Below are 26,156 nucleotides of genomic sequence, written 5' to 3'. Positions count from 1 at the left end.
GAAACCTGGGGGTCCGGTGGCCCCCCCTTGAGAGGAGGGTACTGTCATGATCCGTTCCGGAGTTTAGTTCTGTCTGCCTTTTCTCTGGGTGGATCATGTCAAGGGTTAACTTTGATCTGCCTCATTCTGGACTCGGGTTTGCTATTTAGCTCCCAGGTATCCTGAGGGTGGTGTCAGCTATAGCTCTGTCTTTGGCGTGTGAACCTGACTCTGGAAGCCCTTGGTTTGTCCTACTGAACCCTGACTTGTCCTGTGTCTGTTATCCCCCCGCCTGCCCTTTCCCAGTGTCTCTTTGTCTGTCTGTTTATCTGCTTGACTCCCTGGTTATGATATCTTGGCTTGGCTCTTTGACTCTGTTTCAGTTTGTCACTATTGTACCGTATTTTGCCCGTCCTGGTTTACTGATCCCTTGCTATATCCTGACTATCCGTTCTGTCTGAATCCGTTTGTACTGTTGTGCTCTGACTTGATTTTCCTGACCTCGCTCTCGCCACTAGGTGGCGTCTGTTCAGTTGCTCTGTGTGTGCAGTCTGGCTTCACTACCAGGCTCCCCCTGGTGGAGGTTGCGCTGTACTGCACTGCAGCTGCATGACAGAAAGATTATCCAGCTTCCTTGTTAAAAATTAAAAAACCTTTATTCCTAATTTTTTTTTTTTAAAGCAAAGGATAGTGTAGAATACAAAAATCATGTGCAAATGGTTTAGCGGGTGCAGAAAAAACTATGAACAAACTGGACTGTTGGCACCTACCTGATCCCTCCAACTAGGGACAGGCTATCTCTGTCAGCCATATGGTGGAGATGCCGAGGTCTCGTACCTTGCTATGCTCTAAAAGGGAATCTGTCACGCCAAAAATGGCCTATAAACTGCGGCCACCGGCATCAGGGGCTTATCGCATTCTGTAATGCATTCTGTAATACTGTAGATAAGCCCCCGATGTCACCTGAAAGATGAGAAAAAGAGGTTAGATTATACTCACCCAGGGGCGGTCAGGTCCGATGGGCGTCGCGGTCTGGGTCCTCCTATCTTCATGCGATGACGTCCTCTTCTTCTCTTCACACTGCGGCTCTGGCGCGGGCGTACTTTATCCTCCCTGTTGAGCGCAGAGCAAAGTACTGCGGGAAAGGTCAGAGAGGCCCAGCGCCTGCGCACTGCAGTACTTTGCTCTGCGCTCAACAGGACAGATCAGTACTCTGGAGCCGCAGTGTGAAGAGAAGAAGAGGACTGCATCGTAAGAAGATGGGAGGACCCGGACCGGACCGCAACGCCCATCAGACCGGACCACCCCCTGGGTGAGTATAATCTAACCTGTTTTTCTCATCTTTCAGGATACATCGGGGGCTTATCTACAGCATTACAGAATCCTGGAGATAAGCCCCTGATACTGGTGGCCTTAGTTTATAGGCCGTTTTTGGGGTGACAGAGTCCCTTTTACCCTTAGCTGTTCCCTCCCCATCCCAGAGATGTGAGGCCAAAGTGTATTGGAAAACCGTACAGACAGAAGGGATTAACAGACAGTAATGAAAGAAAACTGGAATCCTAGAAGTACACTCACAAAACAACAGATTGGGAAACGAGGAAGGAATAGAAGGCACAGACCAAATGTGAGAGGATGGCACACAAACAACTCCACACAACAATCTCCTGATAAACTCTCTAAATACCGACTCCAAACACTGAACTGCTTCAACTCTAAACCAGGAAGTAAAACCATTATCACTGGCAACTCTGACATGTCAGTGGCAGCATATATACCGGAGGGGAGTGGCCAACACAGAACAGCTGAGACAATTCTGGATGGAGCTCCAGGAGTTCAGCTCAGCTGATTAACCCTTGCAATGACAGAGCAAGGAGCATTGTTTAATAGGATAGTGAAGCAGTTCTTATCCATCCAGGATCTTGTGTAACCAAACGCCGCTATCCTCTGACCCCTCTCTGTCATGGTATCCCTGTGTCAGGCCCCCTCTCCTTAAAGGGAGATTATCTGGATGGGAAGTGTGAAAAGACCAGACCAACCTGATTGCGTGTCCATCAGACGCTGGTACCCACCTTTTCTCCTTAGGACCGTACCTTAGGGTTAGACCGGCGTTCAAAGCGAGAATTGATAATCTATTCTCTCTGGAAATGTAGAGTAACATCAACAATGACTAGGAAAGGTGGTGGTGGAGGAAGTGATCTGTGAGACACATGAATCTTCAAAGTGGGTGGTAAAGCAAAACACTACTGGTTTAATGCTGCAACTATCTTATAGGGGCCGATGAACCTGGGTCCCAGTCTCCAAGATGGAAACTTCAGCTTAATGTTCGAGGACGACCACACCAAGTCACCGACACACAGGTCCGGACCCAGCGAGCATTTCCAGTCAGCCGCACTCTTATATTTGGACCCATCCTCAAATTATTAAGAACACCTTGTCACACTGATGTAATGGATGAAGAAGAGCGTTCCTCCTCAGGTACTGCTGAAGAACGATTCCTACTGAAGGAGCAGACCTGAGGATGAAAACCGTACACCCGGAAGAACGGGGACTTACGAGAAGATTCATGACAATGTTTATTCACAGCAAACTCCGCTGGAGGTAATGAAGAAGCCAACCTGCTGATTCCTGGACACAAAGTGCTAAGATACGTCCCAGGATTCTGCCCATTAGACTGCGGTGAAAGCTGAATTGCTAAACGAGCACAAAATGCTTTCCACAATTTGGAAGTAAACAATATCAGATGGAATCCCGTGTAATTTCACCATTTCTTTACTAAAAATTTGCACCGAAGTCTTTGCATTCGGTAAAACAGGTGGCGTAATGAAATGGGCCGTCATGCTGGATCTGTCCACCAATATGACAGTGTTACCTGCCGACACAGGCAGATCAGTGATGACAGCTACAAATTATTATTATTTGTTATTAGAGCGCCATTTATTCCATAATAAAAACAAGTTCATCCCATGATCCGACATATAAATGGCGCTAGCACTTCAATTATACACAATTAGCAACGTTCACCTAATAAGGTAGGAAGTGACGCAAAAGGTAATAGAATAAAACAATTTTTTATTAACAAAAATGTTTAAAACAACTAATTAAAGGGAACCTGTCACCCCCCAAGTGTTTTTAACTAAAAGAGCCACCTTGTGCAGCAGTAATGCAATTTGCTCTAGGTGCAGTTACCTTATTGACCTGAGAGACAAAGGGGGCCCCGGAGAGCCGTGCCTGGTAGTTACGTCACGGATTGGTGTCGTGGAAGGAACCGGTTTCCTTCACAGTCCTCATGGCATGGGTCACTGGAATCCAGAAATTAAATGAATGTCGCTACCATATGGACGATGAGGAAGAAGTTCTTGACACCCCTTTTTCTGAGAATACATCCTCAAAGTCAGACAGGTATTCTGGCAGAGACCTGGTGTCAACAGGAGCCCAAACAGTGTCTATGACAGTACTCACTCCACCTTAGTACGTCCCGAGTCTGCCAGTCCCCCACGGGACTGGTCAATCTCCAGGTAGTCCAAGAACCACAGGAGAGGGCAAGCCCTCTAGCAGATACCAATCGATTGATTCCGACTGCATGGCCCCTACCTCAGACGTAACTCTCAAACGACCTGAGTAAAATACTCCTGGCTCAAAGGTGCAGAATCAATAACGATTATAGCTATATGTTTAGACAATTTATGAGGATTGATGTGAAGGAGAAAACGGCTAATGAAATCTTATTAAACCTTATATAAGTCAGTTCAGATATGGTGTAGCAAGATGGAGTCTATTTCCTGATCAGCAGCACGGAATCTAGAATGGAGGAGTGAAGACACTGGACTGGATACCATATATCAAAGTGAAGCTGGAAGTGAAGTTGGAATGAGCCAATCAGAGTGACACTAACTGTTCAGAAGTTGTGCGACCTCCCCCATTTCCTGTTTCTAGTATCTTCCTTTGTTCAGAAGAATAAAGTTCAATTGGGTACCAACTTTGCTGAGAGAGGAGTTTGTATCTGTCTGTGTATCTGATACATTCTTAGCCTCTAAGCGCGCACTGAGCTTATATTTGGTCAGGTACAAGCAATCATATTGATCTCACTTTAAGAGATCGCCCTCACATTGAGATCCTGTTCCTGGAAGAACCTGGCATCAATCAGATTAATCCACTGTCCAAAATGACTGAAATAACCACTCCACTTTCGCCAAAATAGATCTTGGCCAGTAAAAAGAATTGTGACCTACCCACAGAGGAAATATGTACACCCAGGTTGCTATCCTCCCACAACCTGGGCTCCTTAGTTTTCCAGTGGTTGTTTGCTGTTACAAATGGATGGACAGGTACCAACAAAAGGACCCTTCTTACCACAGAAAAAGACACACACCCTCTTTGTGCCGAACTGCAGGAGGACAAGTAAAATGAGTTGCCCCCCAGCTGTATGGGTTCCTCGGTAGACTCAGCACTAGGTTCCATTGACCTCTGAGCCCCTGAAAATTGAGGTGTCTTTTTATGTCTCTCACATAGACGGTGGTCCAGTTGGATAGCTAAAGAGATAGCTGCCTCCAGGGAAACCAGGGTCTCATGCAGAACAAAGGCATCCTTTACCCTCTGAAAAAGCCCCTTACAGAACTGACTACGGAGCATGAGGTCCTTCCACTTAATATCCATAGACTACCTACAGAACTCTGAGCAATACTCCTCTGCTGGCCGGTTTCCCTTCTGAAGCTGATGTAGATAGATTCAGCCAGAGAGACACGGTCAGAGTCGTCATAGATAATACCCAGAGCCTGAAAAACTTCCTTTACCATCTGAAAAACTGGGAATCAGATGGGAGAGAAAATGCCCGGAGAAAATGCCCAGGCTTGAGGGTCACCATGGAGAAGAGAAATTTCGATCTGTTGCTCCTCAGTACTCAAGGAGTGAGGACGTAACTGAAAATAACGTTTGCAGGCCTCCTTGAAAACCACAAACTTAAGATGATCCCCAAAGAAGCGATTTTGTTCTCCACCAAAGGTTGCCTGAGGGAGTCAATGTGTGCTGCAAAGCAACTAAGCACAAGTCGGCCACCTCCAGGCAGAGTGGTTGTAGCTGCGCACATACACACACCTTTCCTCCACACACAAAGCCCCTCCACACATACACACTGCTTCTCCATATACACACACACACTTCTCCTTCACAGCCACATACACACTCCTCTGCCTGTTTCTCTAGCAGGAGTGTCCTGTCTCCATGGAGGTGGTGAGGGGCTTCTAGTAGAGGTGTCATATCTCTGGTGGTGGAGAGAGGTCTTCTGCCTGTTTCTCTAGTAGGGTTGTCCTGTCTCTGGTGGTGGTGAGGAGTCTTTTTCTTGCTTCCCTAGTAAAGGTGTCCTGTCTATCTGGAGGTGGTGAGAGGTCTTCTGCTCATGTCCTTAGTAGTGGTGACTCTGGTAGTGGAGATGGGTCCTGTTTCTCTAATAGGGGTGTCCTGTTTCTGGTGGTGGTAAGGGGTCTTCTGCCTGTTTCTATAGTTGTGGTGAATGGTCATTTTCCTGTTTCTCAGTAGCGATCCTGTCTCTGGTGGTGAAGGGTCTTCTTTCTGTTTCTCTAGTAGGGAGTTCTGTCTCTGGCATTTGTGAGGGGTTTTCTGCCTATTTCTCTGGTTAGCTTTTCCTGTCTCCCTAGTGGTGTGGAGGAGTTTCCTACTGTGACGGGGTGTACGGCAGAGCAAGAAGGGACAACAGGCCAAGGGATGATTCCACAGATTTATTATCAAGAACGCTGGAACAACACATGCAGGTAGATCTACAGAGTCCACAATTAGTCCAATGGAACAGGTTCGGGGGCACCTCCCGATAATCCTTGTGCCAGGTAACAAAGCAATAGTCCACAATTAGTCCCAGGGATCCCAAAACAATCTCACGAACGACGAGATATGTCCTCAGCTCAAGTCTCGCCCCGTTCGCTTCCGCAGTCACAGATGGACATGGGGTCTTGCCTCAGCTAAGAATCCCCACTCCTTCTCCTTCAAGGATCAACTCACATCTGATCTCAAAATAAGAATGGATTGTCTGAGCTCCTGGGATCCGCCCATGAAGGGGGGTAGGGGTCACACCTTCTATTCAATGGTTAGGTCCACCAGAAGATTCTAGACTGGTGGGCTCCACGTAGTCTATGTAATATGTACATTTGACTAGCCACCTGCTGTGAGGAAGAATGGCTATTCCTCCACTAGTGATGTTGACAAAGCTTAATTACATTATAGCTTAGGGCTGCAAGTATTGGGGGAAGGAGACATTGTTACAGGTGAACTCCCAGCCAAGAAAATACATAAATTACAGCTAATAGAAACCAGAGAACAGTTACATACATCAAATGGCATATTATTCAAATACAGGACAGGGCAAAAGTACATATCATGACACCTACCTGTTTCTCTAGTAGAGGTGCACTGTCTTTCTGGTGGTGGTGATAGATATCCTGCCTGTTTCCATAGTAGGGGTGTTCTGTCTCCCCTGTAATGATGAGTGGTCTCCTACCTCTTTCTATAGTATGGGTGTCATTTGGTGGTGGTGAGGGGTCTTCATCTTGTTTCCGTAGAAGGCGTGTTCCCTCTCTGGTGGTGGTGAGGGGTTTTCTGCCTTTTTCTTTAGTAGTGGTGTCATGTCTGCCCTTGTTGGTGGTATGGGGTCTTCTGCATAATTTCTAGTAGAGGTCCTGTTTGTGTAGTGGTCAGAGGTCTTCTGCCTTTTTCTCTAGTGGGGTGTCCTGACTCTCTGGTTGTGGTGAGTGGTCTTCTGCTTGTTTTTGTAGCAGGGATGGCCTCTCTCTGGTGGTTTTGAGGGATCTTCTACCTGTTTTTTAGTAGTGGTGTCCTGTCTGTTGTGCTGGTGTTGGTGGTGAGAAGTCTTCCACCTGTTTCCCTAGTAGGGGTGTCTTGTCTCTGGTGATGGTGGTGAGGAGTCTTTTGTCCTTTCCCCTAGTAGGGGTGTTCTATCTCTAGTGGAAGTGAGAGCTTCTTTCTTTTTGTAGTAGGGGTATCCTGTCTCTGGTGGTGTTGAGGGATATTTTGCCTCTTTTCTAATAGGGGTGTCCTATCTCTCTGGTGGTGAGTGGTCTTTTTATTGATGCTCTATTAGTGTTATCCTATTTCCCTGGTGGTGATGGGTCTTCATCCTATTTTCCTATATCTCTATTACTGGTGTTGTGTCTCTGGTAGTGGTGGGGGGTCTTCTGACTTTTTCTCTAGTAGGGATTTTCTTTAACTGAGAAATATTTCTGAAACCGTTAGCTAGTGGGGGTTATAAATTAAAGATGACTATAGAATCTATCGCAGTGTGTACTTAGAGAGCACGGTATATGTGCACGGTGTTTATCCTTCATATCTAAAATTTCAGTTTTTTTCCCAGTCAGTCCTGTTTTCTTTAGCTGGTAGTGGTGAGGGGTCTCCTGCCTGTTTCTCTAATAGTGTGTCCTGTTTTTAGTAGTGGTGAGGGGCCTTCTGCCTCTTTAGCTAGTATTGGTGTACTGTCTCACTAGTGGTGGTGAGGGTTCTTCTGCCCTTTTCTGTAGAAGGGATGTCCTGACTCCCTGGTGGTGGTGAAGGGTCTCCTACCTGTTTCTATAATAGGATTGTACTGTTTCTGGTGGAGCTGAGGAGTTTATGCCTTTTTCTCTAGTTTTTGTGTCTTTCTTTTGTTTTGGTGATGGATATTCTACCTGACCCTATAGTAGGAGTGTCTTGTCTTTCTGGTGGTGATGAAGGGTCTCCTTCCTGTTTCTCTAATTGGGGTGTCCTGTCTCTTGTAGTGCCTGTTTCTGTAGTAGGGGTGTCCTGTTTCTTTGATGGTGGTGAAGCGTCTTCCTGTTTCTCTAGTAGAGTGTCCTGTCTCCAGTAGTGGTGAGAGGTCTTTTGCCTGTTACTATAGTAGGGGTGTCCTGTTTCTCTGGTGGTGGTGAAGCGTCTTCTGTTATGATAGGCAATTCAGTACTACAATGGACATAGCGGTCAGAGCACATACAGTGATCTGACAATAACCCAAAATCATAGAACGAGCTCTGAGACGTGGGAACTCTGCAGACCGCAATCCCTAATCCTCTCCAAACACTAGAGGCAGCCGTGGATTGCGCCTAACTCTGCCTAGGCAACTCGGCACAGCCTGAGAAACTACCGTAACTAGCCTGAAGATAGAAAATAAGCCTACCTTGCGTCAGAGAAATACCCCAAAGGAAAAGGCAGCCCCCCACATATAATGACTGTGAATTAAGATGAAAAAGACAAACGTAGAGATGAAATAGATTCAGCAAAGTGAGGCCCGACTTTCTTAACAGATCGAGGATAGAAAAGGTAACTTTGCGGTCTACACAAAACCCTAAAGAAAACCACGCAAAGGGGGCAAAAAGACCCTCCGTACCGAACTAACGGCACGGAGGTACACCCTTTGCGTCCCAGAGCTTCCAGCAACAAATTAGACAAGCTGGACAGAAAAAATAGCAAACAAATAGCAAAGAAGAACTTAGCTATGCAGAGCAGCAGGCCACAGGAATGATCCAGGAAAAAGCAAGTCCAACACTGGAACATTGACAGGAAGCCAGGATCAAAGCATTAGGTGGAGTTAAGTAGAGAAGCACCTAACGACCTCACCAGATCACCTGAGGGAGGAAACTCAGAAGCCGCAGTACCACTTCCCTCCACCAACAGAAGCTCACAGAGAGAATCAGCCGAAGTACCACTTGTGAATTCTGTGGCAGAGCTCCCTCCTGTGGTCACAACAGTCTTCTTCCTGTTTCTGTAGTAGGAGTGTCTTGTCTCTCTGGTGGTGGTGAAGGTTCTCTTTCCTGTTTCTCTAGTAGAGTGTCCTGTCTCTTGTAGTGGTGAGAGGTCTTTTGCCTGTTTCTGTAGTAGGGGTGTCCTGTCTTTCTGGTGGTGATGAAGCGTCTTCTTCCTGTTTCTCTAGTAGAGTGTCCTGTCTGTAGTAGTAGTGAGAGGTCTTTTGCCTGTTTCTGTGGTAGGGGTGTCCTGTTTCTCTGGTGGTGGTGAAGCATCTTCTTCCTGTTTCTGTAGTAGGGGTGTCCTGTATTTCTGGTGGTGATGAAGCGTCTTCTTCCTGTTTCTCTAGTTGGGGTGTCCTGTCTCTTGTAGTGGTGAGAGGTCTTTTGCCTGTTTCTGTGGTAGGGGTGTCCTGTTTCTTTGATGGCGGTGAAGCGTCTTCTTCCTGTTTCTCTAGTAGAGTGTCCTGTCTGTAGTAGTGAGAGGTCTTTTGCCTGTTTCTGTAGTAGGGGTGTCCTGTTTCTTTGGTGATGGTGAAGCGTCTTCTTCCTGTTTCTGCAGTAGGGGTGTCCTGTTTCTTTGGTGGTGGTGAAGCATCTTCTTCCTGTTTCTGTAATAGGAGTGTCCTGTCTCTCTGGTGGTGGTGAAGCGTCTTCTTCCTGTTTCTGTAATAGGAGTGTCCTGTCTCTCTGGTGGTGGTGAAGCGTCTTCTTCCTGTTTCTGTAGTAGGGGTGTCCTGTTTCTTTGATGGTGGTGAAGCGTCTTCTTCCTGTTTCTGTAGTAGGAGTGTCTTGTCTCTCTGGTGGTGGTGAAGGGTCTCCTTCCTGTTTCTCTAGTAGAGTGTCCTGTCTGTAGTAGTAGTGAGAGGTCTTTTGCCTGTTTTTGTAGTAGGGGTGTCCTGTTTCTTTGGTGGTGGTGAAGCGTCTTCTTCCTGTTTCTGCAGTAGGGGTGTCCTGTCTCTCTGGTGGTGGTGAATCGTCTTCTTCCTGTTTCTCTAGTAGAGTGTCCTGTCTCTAGTAGTGGTCAGAGGTCTTCTTCCTGTTTCTGTAGTAGGGGTGTCCTGTTTCTCTGGTGGTGGTGGTGAAGGGTCTCTTTCCTGTTTCTCTAGTAGAGTGTCCTGTCTCTAGTAGTGGTGAGAGGTCTTTTGCCTGTTTCTGTAGTAGGGGTGTCCTGTTTCTTTGTTGGTGGTGAAGCGTCTTCTTCCTGTTTCTGTAGTAGAGTTTTCTGTCTCCCTGGTGGTGGTTTAGGGTCTTCTTCCTGTTTCTGTAGTAGGAGTGTCTTGTCTCTCTGGTGGTGGTTTAGGGTCTTCTTCCTGTTTCTCTAGTAGAGTGTCCTGTCTCTTGTAGTGGTGAGAGGTCTTTTGCCTGTTTCTGCAGTAGGGGTGTCCTTTTTCTCTGGTGGTGAAGCATCTTCTTCCTGTTTCTGCAGTAGGGGTGTCCTGTCTTTCTGGTGGTGATGAAGCGTCTTCTTCCTGTTTCTCTAGTTGGGGTGTCCTGTCTCTTGTAGTGGTGAGAGGTCTTTTGCCTGTTTCTGTAGTAGGGGTGTCCTGTTTCTTTGATGGTGTTGAAGCGTCTTCTTCCTGTTTCTCTAGTAGAGTGTCCTGTCTGTAGTAGTAGTGAGAGGTCTTTTGCCTGTTTCTGTGGTAGGGGTGTCCTGTTTCTCTGGTGGTGGTGAAGCATCTTCTTCCTGTTTCTGTAGTAGGGGTGTCCTGTATTTCTGGTGGTGATGAAGCGTCTTCTTCCTGTTTCTCTAGTTGGGGTGTCCTGTTTCTCTGGTGGTGGTGAAGCGTCTTCTTCCTGTTTCTCTAGTAGAGTGTCCTGTCTGTAGTAGTAGTGAGAGGTCTTTTGCCTGTTTTTGTAGTAGGGGTGTCCTGTTTCTTTGGTGGTGGTGAAGCGTCTTCTTCCTGTTTCTGCAGTAGGGGTGTCCTGTTTCTTTGATGGTGGTGAAGCATCTTCTTCCTGTTTCTGTAGTAGGAGTGTCTTGTCTCTCTGGTGGTGGTGAATAGTCTTCTTCCTGTTTCTCTAGTAGAGTGTCCTGTCTCTAGTAGTGGTCAGAGGTCTTCTTCCTGTTTCTGTAGTAGGGGTGTCCTGTTTCTCTGGTGGTGGTGAAGGGTCTCTTTCCTGTTTCTCTAGTAGAGTGTCCTGTCTCTTGTAGTAGTGAGAGGTCTTTTGCCTGTTTCTGTAGTAGGGGTGTCCTGTTTCTTTGTTGGTGGTGAAGCGTCTTCTTCCTGTTTCTGTAGTAGAGTTTTCTGTCTCCCTGGTGGTGGTTTAGGGTCTTCTTCCTGTTTCTGTAGTAGGGGTGTCCTGTCTCTAGTAGTGGTGAGAGGTCTTTTGCCTGTTTCTGTAGTAGGGGTGTCCTGTTTCTTTGTTGGTGGTGAAGCGTCTTCTTCCTGTTTCTGTAGTAGAGTTTTCTGTCTCCCTGGTGGTGGTTTAGGGTCTTCTTCCTGTTTCTGTAGTAGGAGTGTCTTGTCTCTCTGGTGGTGGTTTAGGGTCTTCTTCCTGTTTCTCTAGTAGAGTGTCCTGTCTCTTGTAGTGGTGAGAGGTCTTTTGCCTGTTTCTGTGGTAGGGGTGTCCTGTTTCTCTGGTGGTGGTGAAGCATCTTCTTCCTGTTTCTGTAGTAGGGGTGTCCTGTATTTCTGGTGGTGATGAAGCGTCTTCTTCCTGTTTCTCTAATTGGGGTTTCCTGTCTCTTGTAGTGGTGAGAGGTCTTTTGCCTGTTTCTGTGGTAGGGGTGTCCTGTTTCTTTGGTGGTGGTGAAGGGTCTCCTTCCTGTTTCTCTAGTAGAGTGTCCTGTCTGTAGTAGTAGTGAGAGGTCTTTTGCCTGTTTCTGTAGTAGGGGTGTCCTGTTTCTTTGGTGGTGAAACGTCTCCTTCCTGTTTCTGCAGTAGGGGTGTCCTGTTTCTTTGGTGGTGGTGAAGCGTCTTCTTCCTGTTTCTGTAGTAGGGGTTTCCTGTCTCTCTGGTGGTGGTGAAGCGTCTTCTTCCTGTTTCTCTAGTAGAGTGTCCTGTCTCTAGTAGTGGTCAGAGGTCTTCTTCCTGTTTCTGTAGTAGGGGTGTCCTGTCTCTCTGGTGGTGGTGAAGGGTCTCCTTCCTGTTTCTCTAGTAGAGTGTCGTGTCTCTTGTAGTGGTGAGAGGTCTTTTGCCTGTTTCTGTAGTAGGGGTGTCCTGTTTCTTTGGTGGTGCTGAAGCGTCTCCTTCCTGTTTCTGCAGTAGGGGTGTCCTGTTTCTCTGGTGGTGGTGAAGCGTCTTCTTCCTGTTTCTGTAGTAGGGGTTTCCTGTCTCTCTGGTGGTGGTGAAGGGTCTCCTTCCTGTTTCTGTAGTAGGAGTGTCTTGTCTCTCTGGTGGTGGTGAAGCGTCTTCTTCCTGTTTCTCTAGTAGAGTGTCCTGTCTCTCTGGTGGTGGTGAAGCGTCTCCTTCCTGTTTCTGCAGTAGGGGTGTCCTGTTTCTCTGGTGGTGGTGAAGCGTCTTCTTCCTGTTTCTGTAGTAGGAGTGTCTTGTCTCTCTGGTGGTGGTGAAGCGTCTTCTTCCTGTTTCTCTAGTAGAGTGTCCTGTCTCTAGTAGTGGTCAGAGGTCTTCTTCCTGTTTCTGTAGTAGGGGTGTCCTGTCTCTAGTAGTGGTCAGAGGTCTTCTTCCTGTTTCTGTAGTAGGGGTGTCCTGTCTCTCTGGTGGTGGTGAAGGGTCTCCTTTCTGTTTCTCTAGTAGAGTGTCCTGTCTCTTGTAGTGGTGAGGGGTCTTATTCCTGTTTTTGTAAAAGGGGGGCTGACTCTGATAGCGGTGAGCGGTTTTCTGCCTGTTTCTTTGGGGTTGTCCCTACTCTTTCAGTATCTCACTCTGTGCTGAATCTGTATATTGACCTCTCTATTTTGTCTAGGTTTTGTGCCCATTAGTGTACCTGTATTTTGGCTTCACCCTTGTTTATATTTTAGCTCCCCCCATGTAGGTATTGCACCCGTTGCTGCTCTTTATTTTGGCTTCTCTCCTGTCTTGGTTTTGCACCCGTCTCTGAACTTGTCTTTTGGCTTCTCACTTGCTGATTCTGTTTCTCATTAGCTCTAGAAGAGAGAGAACTGGACTATGAACATATCAAGGCTCGTTTACAGGCAACTCAGACTGAATGTCTAAGAACTAAAGAAGTAAGTGTACACCCTGAAAAAGTGGGTGGCAGGCTCGGTGTTAGGAGTGGGGTCAGCAGCTGGACACGTCATCCGGTGTGAGGTAACATGGTGTCTGTAACGCCAATGCCGGCATCCCTGCGTGGTCCCGCTCCCGACAGGCACGTCGACATACCACCTTGGCTGTGCAGCTGTGTTCCCGTTACCTGTTGTGGCTTCCTGCTTCTCTGGGCCTACGCACGCCACACAGGTCTCCCAGCAGCATGCACACTTCTCATTTCTAAAAGGGGCAGCTCGCGCACTTTGGAAATGCCCCAAGTCAATAGCTGGGAAGAATCGGTTATATAAGGCACCCTCCCCAGTAGCAAGGTGCCTGAGCAACCACTATAGTTTCTGTACTTAGTGTGTGCGATTAGTATGTTGCCTGTCATTAAGTCCCATATTGTCTGAACCTGTTTATGAATCTTATGTTGTCTGAACTATCACCAGTGTCTGTCCTGGCTAGTGATCCAAAATCCGTACTGTCTGTACTGGTTCCGATGTCTGTTATACTAGTATCCAAATGCTGTCCTGCTAGTGACTTCGAGTCCGTGTCTGTGACTGTGATCCTGATCCTTGGGGTCAGCTTCTGCAGTACCAGGGACTGCCCAGGAGTGGTACCTAGGCGCTACCTGCAGCGCAAGCTTAACTCCTCCATCAGGAGCTCTAGTGAAAAACCAGGTCACCACTTAGCTCCGCCCCTTCTGGGTAAGCCCAGCTCATCGCACACTTGGTCCACGATCCACGTGTGTGACAGCAGCAGGACATGATTTCTGTTGTGGGGTGAGAAACAAGACATGGTGTTATCTGTGTGATGAGCGTCAGAACACATTGTCAGGTGTGGGATGAGCACTAGGACACAGTGTCCAGTGTGGGCTGAGCGGCAGGACACCATGTCCAGTGTGGGGTGAGTGTCAGGACACCATGTTGAGTGTGGGGTGAGCGGCAGGACTCGGTTTCTGGTGTGGGATGAGTGGCATGACAAAGTATCTGCTGTGGGGTGAGCGGCAGGACACCATGTCCAGTGTGGGGTGAGTGGCAGGACACCGTATCCAGTGTGACCGTATCCAGTGTGGAGTGAGCACTAGGACCAGGTTTCCGGTGTGGGATGAGCACTAGGACACGGTATCCAGTGTAGGGTGAGTGGCAGGACTCGGTTTCCGGTGTGGGGTGAGTGGCAGGACACCATGTCCAGTGTGTTGGTGAGTGGCAGGACACGGTTTCCTTGGTGGTGTGAGTGGCAGGACCCCGTGTCCACTGTGGGGTAAGTGGTAGGACACGGTTTCCAGTGTGCGGTGAGTGGCATGACCCCGTGTCCACTGTGGGGTAAGTGGCAGGACACAGTGCCCAGTGTGTTGGTGAGTGGCAGGACACGGTTTCCTTGGTGGTGTGAGTGGCAGGACCCCGTGTTCACTGTAGGGTAAGTGGTAGGACACGGTTTCCTTGGTGGTGTGAGTGGCAGGACACAGTGTCCAGTGTGGGGTGAGTGGCAGGACCCCGTGTCCAGTGTGGGGTGAGTAGCAGGACACGGTTTCCGGTGTGGGGTGAGTGTAGAACTTAGCTTTTGATGATTTGCTGTCTGTCTCTGTGCAGGAGAATCTGTCTCTGCTGCTCCAGGTCTCTGCGCTCCAGGAGCGGTCCATCCAGCAGGTCGCCTTTTGTACACAGATGGGCTCTACGATCTGCACACTCCTGTGGGGAGTGTCTAATAGGGAGGAGACGGTGAAGAGCATCCTGGGAATGGTGAGAGCTGGAGAAAGTAAGGAAGTTCAACACCACATCTTCCCAACCTGGTTATTTTGGAGATCCCTAAACTCACCATGATAATGTCTCCATCTGGGGAGAGGGTGGGCTATAACACAACATTAGTGTCGGTGACTCGGCGGCTAATCACCACGGAGAGGACGGTGCAGAATACAGTCATGGCCAAAAGTATTGACACCCCTGCAATTCTGTCAGATAATACTCAGTTTCTTCCTGAAAATGATTGCAAACATAAATTATTTGGTATTATTATCTTCATTTAATTTATCTTAAGTGAAAAAACACAAAAAGAATTGTCCTACAGCCAAATTGGATATAATTCCACAGCAAACATAAAAAAGGGGGTGGACAAAAGTATTGGCACTGTTCGGAAAATCATGTGATGCTTCTGTAATTAGTGTAATTAACAACACCTGTAACTTACCTGTGGCACCTAACAGATGTTGGCAATAACTAAATCACACTTGCAGCCAGTTGACATGGATTAAAGTTGACTCAACCTGTCCTCTGTCCTTGTGTGACCACATTGAGCATGGAGGAAAGAAAGAAGACCAAAGAACTGTTTGCTATGGTCCAGTCCCATAGCAGCGAGTTGCTCCCTGTAAACTCTGGGAGATGGCTGAGCATGGCCCCCAAAAGACAAGCTGGTCCTTGGGGCACCCATGACCACCTTGTCTGCCACTTCTGCACTCGTGAACTGCATCCTGCCGACTACGCCAAGAGTAAGCAGGTTGTGGGATGCAGTGACGCAAGAAAGGCAGAGCAAGGGATAACAATTTAATTTAACAGTAAGAATGCTCCTCGCAGGGAGATGAACAGTTAACTGGCAAACGACAACAACGTGATGACAGTCCACTCAATATACTTATTGTGTTCATGGTTTCCTCAGCCGCGGATGATCCGATGAGGTTTGTAGTTCCAGCAACAGTTGATGAAAGGTCCTCAGAGGAAGGCTCCACAGCTCGCAGTCCGTCTTCTGGTGGCAAAGGGCGGTCTCTGGTATCACCCGTTGGGCCCCTAGTCCATAAACTAATGCAGCCAAATTCAAGGGTGCTGCAAAAACCCCAATATCAAGTGAGGTCTCTGATGTGCTGGTCAGCAAGGAGGATCGCAGTGCGGGGTCCTGTACACGGCCCACACTTGTATGCACGAGTGCGGCCCCAAACTTAACTGAGCCCACTGCCCTGTCTCTGCTCACAGTCCCAGTGCAGTGCTCGTGTGGCGTCAGCCGCAGTCCGTTGCTGAGCTGTTGCCTGGAACCCGGAGAACCCTGCACACTCTCCTGCTCTGCCTCTGCCGGTGGGAAACTGTCTGTCGCTGCGCATTCGTTTCTGTTTGTCCTGCTTCCGGATGAAGTGGTCTGTCTTTTTTCATATTCTTTCCCCCGGACAACCTGGGACGCAGCCTCGACAGTTCCAGACCCGGCACAGTAGAGGTGCCCGCAGCCTGCTCTTCCTCCTTACAACTACAACACTATCTCTCGTGGGTGCATCAGTAGCTTTGTTTTCTCTGACCTGTGTTCAGACTCACACAGACGTGTCCTGCATTAAACTTCCTACTCTGTTGTTTGCAAACCAAAAACTTGACACGCCCAGACCTAAACTGAAAGTTTAAATGGGAATCGTGGACATGGGCCACTCCAAAAACCCGGAATGGAGGAAGAGACCCATTCCACTATCAATCCTATAGGTCTCTCCAAAAATTAAAGCCTACGCCAGGTCTCCCTAAATCTGACCTGGTCAAATAACTCGATCAAGTTTACACTCACTCTTATGATACATTGTAACCATAGCTTTAATCACAATGTTATCATAATGTTCATTATGTCTCTATGCGCATCCTAGGGGGACATGTGACGGCCCTCGCTTGTCATTCCCCTCACTGTCTCACATAACCCCTTCTGTTTAAGCTTGTGGGGTTGAACAACTATCACCATACAGGGGGCCATGACATGACATCTGCATTCCCTTGCGACTTTCCCTCTCGATGTTCCACAGAAAAACTAGAATTTTGCAGTGACAGGAACCATCTGGTGACTCGAGCATTCCTTTCCTTGGCATTTTTCATCCAGACCAAGGGTGAATGGTCCATTACCAAACGAAACTCTCGCCCAAGCACACAATAGCGTAGGGACTCCAAGGCCCACTTAATGGCCAAGCACTCATTCTCCACTATGCTAAAAAAAAATTCTGTCGGAGTAAGTTTCCTACTCAAGTAGGAGTCTGCACAGCGCCAACTTCATGGACTGGAAGGCATCATCTGCCTGATGAGTCCACTGGACCATGACTGACTTTGTCCCTTTAATAAATCTGTCAGTGGTTCCGATCTACCAGCAAAATTAGGTACAAACCGTCTATAATATCCTATGATACCTAGGAACGCTCGTACATGTTTTGTAGTGAGAGGCCAGGGACAGTTTTGAATGGCTTCGATTTTATTTGGGTTTGATAACCCCAGGACCAATTACATACCGGGCTTCTTTGAAGCCTATTGCATATTTTTTTTGGGTACACTGTCGAGCCCGCTGCTCTGAGATAATCCACTACCACTTGCACCTGGGACAAGTGGGTATGCCAATGTGTACTAATGATGATATCATCCAGATACGCTGACACATACTTCTGATGGAGCTCAATCTATGTCCATCAGCCTCTGAAACATGGCCCGGGCTCCATGTAACCCAAAAGGCAATACGACATATGAAGGCAGTCTTTTCTTTAGATGACTCTGTCAGAGGCACCTGCCAGTAACGCTTGGTGAGATCGAGCATGGTGAAGTACTGACCCAGTCTTTCAATCAGCTCTACCACCTGGGGCATTGGATAAAGGTGGACTAGCCCACTTACTCCGGGATTTCTCAATAACTCCTAGCTGGAGCATTTGTTTTACCTCACCTGCGATGGCTTGGCTTCCGGCCTCTGGCACACGGGGTGGTTTCATTCGTACCCTTACCCGAGGTTCGGTGACAATGTCATGTTGGATCTTAGATGTCTGACTAGTTCTGAGGATACATTGGTATTCTGCTGCACCAACTTCCAAGCCTCTCTTCGCTGCTGTTGAGAGTGTCTCCCGGGCCGGTGTCAGAGGGTCCACAGACAATACTACCAGAGTTGCATCCGCAAACAAACACTCCCGATCTTTCCATGCTTTTAGCAGATTTACATGATACAATTGTTATGGTTTTCTCTTCCTGGGATGGTATATTCTGTAATTCTCCCCATCCTTTTCCCAGACTCCATATGGTCCTTGCCACTTGGCAATAAGCTTACTTTCTGCTGTGGGTACTAAGACTGATACCCGATCCCCTTGTTTGAAAGGAGCTGACCTTGACCTTTCTAATATATGGCTCAGCTCTGCGCTTCCTAGGCATCCACTAGATGTATAGGCATCACCGCCCTGATCCGATCCTGCACACTCGCCATGTGCTCTATTACTCTTTCATGGAGAGTAGTCTCCTGTTCCCACGTCTCTTTGGCTAGGTCCAACAGACACTGGGGATGTATATGTATGGGGGCAGCGTCTTCTGTGTATGGGGGCAGCGTCTTCTGTGTATGGGGGCCGCCTCTTCTGTGTATGGGGGCCGCCTCTTCTGTGTATGGGGGCCGCCTCTTCTGTGTATGGGGGCCGCCTCTTCTGTGTATGGGGGCCGCCTCTTCTGTGTATGGGGGCCGCCTCTTCTGTGTATGGGGGCCGCCTCTTCTGTGTATGGGGGCAGCGTCTTCTGTGTATGGGGGCCGCCTCTTCTGTGTATGGGGGCCGCCTCTTCTGTGTATGGGGGCCGCGTCTTCTGTGTATGGGGGCCGCCTCTTCTGTGTATGGGGGCCGCCTCTTCTGTGTATGGGGCAGCGTCTTCTGTGTATGGGGGCCGCTCCTTCTGTGTACGGGGGCAGCGTCTTCTGTGTACGGGGGCAGCGTCTTCTGTGTACGGGGGCAGCGTCTTCTGTGTATGGGGGCAGCGTCTTCTGTGTATGGGGGCCGCGTCTTCTGTGTATGGGGGCCGCCTCTTCTGTGTATGGGGGCAGCCTCTTCTGTGTATGGGGGCAGCCTCTTCTGTGTATGGGGCCGCGTAGTCTGTGTATGGGGGCAGCGTCTTCTGTGTATGGGGGCAGCGTCTTCTGTGTATGGGGGCCGCCTCTTCTGTGTATGGGGGCCGCCTCTTCTGTGTATGGGGGCCGCCTCTTCTGTGTATGGGGGCCGCCTCTTCTGTGTATGGGGGCCGCCTCTTCTGTGTATGGGGGCCGCCTCTTCTGTGTATGGGGGCCGCGTCTTCTGTGTATGGGGGCCGCGTCTTCTGTGTATGGGGGCCGCCTCTTCTGTGTATGGGGGCCGCGTCTTCTGTGTATGGGGGCCGCCTCTTCTGTGTATGGGGGCCGCGTCTTCTGTGTATGGGGGCCGCCTCTTCTGTGTATGGGGGCCGCCTCTTCTGTGTATGGGGGCCGCCTCTTCTGTGTATGGGGGCCGCCTCTTCTGTGTATGGGGGCCGCCTCTTCTGTGTATGGGGCAGCGTCTTCTGTGTACGGGGGCCGCTCCTTCTGTGTACGGGGGCAGCGTCTTCTGTGTACGGGGGCAGCGTCTTCTGTGTACGGGGGCAGCGTCTTCTGTGTACGGGGGCAGCGTCTTCTGTGTATGGGGGCCGCGTCTTCTGTGTATGGGGGCCGCGTCTTCTGTGTATGGGGGCAGCCTCTTCTGTGTATGGGGGCAGCCTCTTCTGTGTATGGGGCCGCGTAGTCTGTGTATGGGGGCAGCGTCTTCTGTGTATGGGGGCAGCGTCTTCTGTGTATGGGGGCCGCGTCTTCTGTGTATGGGGGCCGCGTCTTCTGTGTATGGGGGCCGCGTCTTCTGTGTATGGGGGCCGCGTCTTCTGTGTATGGGGGCCGCCTCTTCTGTGTATGGGGGCCGCCTCTTCTGTGTACGGGGGCAGCGTCTTCTGTGTACGGGGGCAGCCTCTTCTGTGTATGGGGGCAGCGTCTTCTGTGTATGGGGGCCGCCTCTTCTGTGTATGGGGGCAGCGTCTTCTGTGTAGGGGGGCCGCCTCTTCTGTGTATGGGGGCAGCGTCTTCTGTGTATGGGGGCCGCCTCTTCTGTGTATGGGGGCAGCGTCTTCTGTGTAGGGGGGCCGCCTCTTCTGTGTATGGGGGCCGCCTCTTCTGTGTATGGGGGCCGCGTCGTCTGTGTATGGGGGCCGCGTCGTCTGTGTATGGGGGCCGCGTCTTCTGTGTATGGGGGCCGCGTCTTCTGTGTATGGGGGCCGCGTCTTCTGTGTATGGGGGCAGCGTCTTCTGTGTATGGGGGCCGCGTCTTCTGTGTATGGGGGCCGCGTCTTCTGTGTATGGGGGCAGCGTCTTCTGTGTACGGGGGCCGCCTCTTCTGTGTACGGGGGCAGCGTCTTCTGTGTATGGGGGCCGCCTCTTCTGTGTATGGGGCAGCGTCTTCTGTGTATGGGGGCCGCTCCTTCTGTGTACGGGGGCAGCGTCTTCTGTGTATGGGGGCCGCTCCTTCTGTGTACGGGGGCAGCGTCTTCTGTGTACGGGGGCAGCGTCTTCTGTGTACGGGAGCCGCGTCGTCTGTGTATGGGGGCCGCGTCGTCTGTGTATGGGGGCCGCTCCTTCTGTGTATGGGGGCTGTGTGAGAAGTTCTGCTTTAGCCTCTGCTGCCCCGGCTCATCTGTTCTTCCTCTGGGAATATACGGTGTGTGTGCAGGACTTGGGCCCGTTCTTCAGTCTTTTTTGTGGACGTCTTTCTCCCTTTATTCTTCTGGCAGGATAAGTCTGCAGAGTTCTTCTCCTTGGCTGGACAGACTGTCAGCAGCTTTGTCGAGTCTCTCGCTGTGAACCCAGATGAGGACACGGAGGAGAGCCGCTTTGTCCTGGGCCTGGCAGGGACCATCACAAGTGAGTGTATGTGACCAGCCCTGGCCACAGATTGTTCCAGCCGAGCTCTCAGTGATGGTGCAGACAGTGATCATTCTTCCAATCCCACTACTCAAATCTGGAAACATGGTGGATGTGTATGAGGGGTCAGATTTGAGGTGGTCCAGAGCCTGAGATCCCTAGCAACCAAATAACGAACAGACCTGGGTTTTCTGCATCAAATGAGCAATAGCGGAAAGTGTCACTTCACTCAAACACAAGAGCGGGCCCAGCTGTTCCCCATGGTAATGTAACGGGTTGGGTGGTAGAACCACTATGCCAAAGCCCAAGGAAGACCTGGTGCGGCGTGACTAGCAGCCTCACCCAATCCAACCACGGACATACAGCAGCTAACGACACCAAGGTCCGGGGAGAGACAAGGGAGGTGATCCAGGTGCTACTCCAGGACTGACTTTGGGTAGATGTGGCTGACCACTAGGAAAGGATAGCTGGAGTGGCCCAGGGGAATGTCCAACAGATGCAGGAGACAGAGAAGATGACAGGAACTGGAGGTGCAGACAGGATAGGCTGACGGAGAGATGAGCACTGGCAGGTGCAGCTGGCTCGGCTGCCATTGAGTTGAGCACTGGCAGGTGCAGCTGGCTCGGATGCCATTGAGGTGAGCACTGGCGGTGCAGCTGGCTCGGCACATGGGAAGAAGGAATCAATATCACCATTACACACTGAACGGGAAACCACTGGGTAAATCTGACAGGGAGAAGGACTTGGGGATCCTAGTTAATGATAAACTTACCTGGAGCAGCCAGTGCCAGGCAGCAGCTGCCAAGGCAAACAGGATCATGGGGTGCATTAAAAGAGGTCTGGATACACATGATGAGAGCATTATACTGCCTCTGTACAAATCCCTAGTTAGACCGCACATGGAGTACTGTGTCCAGTTTTGGGCACCGGTGCTCAGGAAGGATATAATGGAACTAGAGAGAGTACAAAGGAGGGCAACAAAATTAATAAAGGGGATGGGAGAACTACAATACCCAGATAGATTAGCGAAATTAGGATTATTTAGTCTAGAAAAAAAGACGACTGAGGGGCGATCTAATAACCATGTATAAGTATATAAGGGGACAATACAAATATCTCGCTGAGGATCTGTTTATACCAAGGAAGGTGACGGGCACAAGGGGGCATTCTTTGCGTCTGGAGGAGAGAAGGTTTTTCCACCAACATAGAAGAGGATTCTTTATTGTTAGGGCAGTGAGAATCTGGAATTGCTTGCCTGAGGAGGTGGTGATGGCGAACTCAGTCGAGGGGTTCAAGAGAGGCCTGGATGTCTTCCTGGAGCAGAACAATATTGTATCATACAATTATTAGGTTCTGTAGAAGGACGTAGATCTGGGGGTTTATTATGATGGAATATAGGCTGAACTGGATGGACACGTGGCTTTTTTCGGCCTTGCTAACTATGTTACTATTATGACAGGGTCCCTGAATGTATCACAGGAGGAGAAATGCATCACAGAAAGGTGTATTTTCTGTGATGTGGGCTTGGAAGTTTTGTTCCAGCATTTCATGTTCGGAGGGGTTAATCCTCCATTTTCGGGGCCAGGCTTGGTGGGAACCGGCCACCATGTCTCCTCCTGGGTGTTGCCTGTAATCAGGTGTGTTTGCAGAGCGGGAGAACCCTCCTGTGTCCTCCAGACCGAGCCTGTGTGGTGGACATTGCCCAGCCTGCGTGCCCACTGGCCGGAGGGAGTAGAACCTGGCTAAGGACATGTTGTTGTTGTTCTGCCTGCTCTGAAGGACATTTACCTTGTGTTGTTGCTTATGAGCTAAATAAACCCGCATGGACTTTGCCAAGAAACAAGCCTCCTGTTTTCATCCTGTGTGAGCTAGCGCTACCGGCGTGGGTTGGGGGACACTCGCTTGGCAGCGGATGAACGTAGTCAGGCACGGGTTTTCACACAAACAGTCCATATGGTTTATTTAAGTGTCATAAACTGCACCGTAAGCCAAGTTACACATCACCGGCTTACACCTAGTCCATTCCTTCATCACGTACGGCTTACAAAGCACTCACCAGTCACCGGGTGACCGCGCAGTTCAGTAACTGTCCTTTGTCAGGGCACATAGTCCTTTCCCCTTACCCGGGGTTACCTCTCAGGAGCTCCTGCTCCACAGGCTGACTCCTCGTCAATCCAAGGTCCTCAACATGACGGTGTCTTTCACAGTGTAGGGCCGTCCCAGGCTCTGCGCACACATGTGGCCTGTCCGGGTGCTATTCAGGACGTTCATCCAACACCCAGGCCACCAGGCCTAAGGTCTCACTACGTGCTCTTCCAGAAGTTCATCCCCACCCGGGACCTTCCAACACAGACCTTCAGTCCATAGCCTCACCATGTGCTTTCAGGAATCCAGTCCACTCCAGGACCTTCCAACACACAGGCTATACAGGAACTCACACTCTGACCACTCAGGTCCATACTCTCTGATCATGTGACCGGACCTCAGTCACATTATATGGTTGTAACCACCCCCTATGGATGGGTGGTGCATGTGTGGTTAGCCAATTCCCACCTAGCTCTTTGACTAACCCAATAAGCCCCCCGTATAAGTAAACACAACAAACACTTGTGGAACTATAAGTCCCAGCATAACCATATCATTTTGGGCTTTCAGCGCAGAGCACCTCTGCGACACCAGTCATTTACAATAATGCCAGTCCCTAATTCACCATGATAATTATGCCTCCAAGCGCATCCTGAAACGCACTCACAGTGCCCCCCGGCTGTAACATGGTCACTGCATCACACCTGCCACACGTGAGTGAGTACAACCGCCTTACACTTTTTGAGGTGAGCAATGAGGGTGCAGCTGGCTCGGATGCTGTTGAGGTGAGCAATGAGGGTGCAGCTGGCTCGGCTGCCGTTGAGGTGAGCACTGGTGGGTGCAGCTGGCTCGGATGCTGTTGAGGTGAGCAATGAGGGTGCAGCTGGCTCGGCTGCCGTTGAGGTGAGCACTGGTGGGTGCAGCTGGCTCGGCTGCCGTTGAGGTGAGCAATGAGGGTGCAGCTGGCTCGGATGCTGTTGAGGTGAGCAATGAGGGTGCAGCTGGCTCGGCTGCCGTTGAGGTGAGCAATGAGGGTGCAGCTGGCTCGGCTGCCATTGAGGTGAGCACTGGCGGGTGCAGCTGGCTCGGATGTCGTTGAAGTGAGCACTGGTGGGTGCAGCTGGCTCGGCTGCCGTTGAGGTGAGCACTGGCGTTTGCAGCTGGCTCGGCTGCCGTTGAGGTGAGCACTGGCGTTTGCAGCTGGCTCGGCTGCCGTTGAGGTGAGCACTGGCGAGTGCAGCTGGCTCGGCTGCCGTTGAGGTGAGCACTGGCGGGTGCAGCTGGCTCAGCTGCCGTTAAGGTGAGCACTGGTGGGTGCAGCTGACTCGGCTGCCGTTGAGGTGAGCACTGGCGGGTGCAGCTGGCTCGGATGCCGTTGAGGTGAGCACTGGCTGATGCCGCTGGCTCGGCTGCCATTGAGGTGAGCAATGAGGGTGCCGCTGGCTCGGCTGCCTTTAAGGTGAGCACTGGTGGGTGCAGCTGACTCGGCTGCCGTTGAGGTGAGCACTGACGGGTGCAGCTGGCTCGGCTGCCGTTGAGGTGAGCACTGACGGGTGCAGCTGGCCCGGCTGTCGTTGAGGTGAGCACTGACGGGTGCAGCTGGCTTGGCTGCCGTTGAGGTGAGCACTGACAGGTGCAGCTGGCTCAGCTGCCGTTGAGGTGAGCACTGACGGGTGCAGCTGGCTCGGCTGCAGTTGAGGTGAGCACTGACGGGTGCAGCTGGTTCGGCTGCCGTTGAGGTGAGCACTGGCTGATGCAGCTGGCTCGGCTGCCGTTGAGGTGAGCACTGGCTGATGCAGCTGGCTCGGCTGCCGTTGAGGTGAGCACTGGCTGATGCAGCTGGCTCGGCTGCCGTTGAGGTGAGCACTGGCTGATGCAGCTGGCTCGGCTGCCGTTGAGGTGAGCACTGGCTGATGCAGCTGGCTCGGCTGTCGTTGAGGTGAGCACTGACGGGTGCAGCTGGCTCGGCTGCCGTTGAGGTGAGCACTGACGGGTGCAGCTGGCTCAGCTGCCGTTGAGGTGAGCACTGACGGGTGCAGCTGTCTAGGATACAAGTACTGATACCTGAGAACTGACAAGCGTGTTAGGAACAAACTCACAACATTGCTCAGGCATCTCCATTTTGGAGGAGGCGCTTTAAATAGTAAGCGACCTCCAGATAATGGCTGTGGACACATTAGAGGAACACACGCAGCCACTTTAAGAAGGAGAAAGTGTGCACGCATGCGCCCTAAGCACAGTGCCCGGAGACCTGCTAGGAGGAGTGCACACACCCCGGGCAGCAGCAGACCTGGAAGCAGCAGAACGGGAGCCTCTGCGGTGAGTACGCTGGTTTCTCTGCAGGGAGAGAGGGACTGCAGGCAGAGATGGAGGTGCTACAGGTAACAATACAGTAGCCCCAGCTGTTCCCCACGGTAACAGTTCAGCATCCAGGATATTCCCCACAGTAACAGTACAGTGCCTCCAGCAACAGTACAGTGCCCCCAGCTGTTCCCCACGGTAACAGTACAGCGCCCCAGCTGTTCCCCACGGTAACAGTACGGCACCCCCAGCTGTTCCCCACGGTAACAGTACGGCACCCCCAGCTGTTCCCCACGGTAACAGTACGGCGCCCCCAGCTGTTCCCCACGGTAACAGTACTGCAACCTCAGCTGCTCCCCACAGTAACGGTACTGCACCCTCAGCTGTTCCCCTTGGTAACAGTACAGCACCCCCCATCTATTCCCCACGGTAGCATGCAGCACCCCTAGTTGTTCTTCACGGTAAAAGTACAGCATCCCCAGCTATTCCCTACGGTAGCAGTACAGAGCCCCCAGCAACCATACAGAACCCCCAACTGTTCCCCATGGTAACAGTACAGCACCCCCAGCTATTCCCCACGGTAACAGTACAGCACCAACAGCTGTACCCCACGGTAACATACAGCACCCCCGCAGACAGGATATTATGTATCTCTGTATACAGGGAGCTCCCCCTAGCGGTGGCTGCAGACAGGATCTCATCATTTATCTCTGTATACAGGCAGCTCCCCCTAGTGGAGGCTGCAGATAGGATGTTATCATGTATCTCTGTATACAGGGAGCTCTCCCTAGTGGTGGCTGCAGACAGGATCTTATCATGTATCTCTGTATACAGGGAGCTCCCCCTAGTGGTGACTGCAGACAGAATCTTATCATGTATCTCTGTATACAGGGAGCTCCCCCTAGTGGTGACTGCAGACAGGATCTTATCATGTATCTCTGTATACAGGGAGCTCCCCCTAGTGGTGACTGCAGACAGGATCTTATCATGTATCTCTGTATACAGGGAGCTCCCCCTAGTGGTGACTGCAGACAGGATCTTATCATGTATCTCTGTATACAGGGATCTCCCTCTAGTGGTGACTGCAGACAGGATCTTATCATGTATCTCTGTATACAGGGATCTCCCCCTAGTGGTGACTGCAGACAGGATCTTATCATGTATCTCTGTATACAGGGATCTCCCCCTAGTGGTGACTGCAGACAGGATCTTATCATGTATCTCTGTATACAGGGATCTCCCTCTAGTGGTG

The 26,156-nt window shown here is 50.5% G+C and overlaps 1 protein-coding gene across 1 annotated transcript in view; it reads left to right on the top strand.

Moving 5' to 3' along the window:
* HSF2BP (heat shock transcription factor 2 binding protein) overlaps nt 1–26,156 on the top strand; it is a 159,643-nt gene that overhangs the window by 107,090 nt on the left and 26,397 nt on the right. Inside the window, exons 3-5 of the mRNA XM_069760382.1 lie at nt 12,764–12,846; nt 14,458–14,607; nt 20,389–20,518. Of these exons, the coding sequence (XP_069616483.1) occupies nt 12,764–12,846; nt 14,458–14,607; nt 20,389–20,518 (363 nt within the window). The remainder of the gene's footprint in view (nt 1–12,763; nt 12,847–14,457; nt 14,608–20,388; nt 20,519–26,156) is intronic.

This window comes from Ranitomeya imitator, chromosome 3, assembly GCF_032444005.1.
Source record: "Ranitomeya imitator isolate aRanImi1 chromosome 3, aRanImi1.pri, whole genome shotgun sequence".
NCBI lineage: Eukaryota > Metazoa > Chordata > Amphibia > Anura > Dendrobatidae > Ranitomeya > Ranitomeya imitator.
The sequence above is the reverse complement of the archived record's forward strand: the minus strand, read 5'-3'. Positions and strand labels throughout refer to the sequence as shown.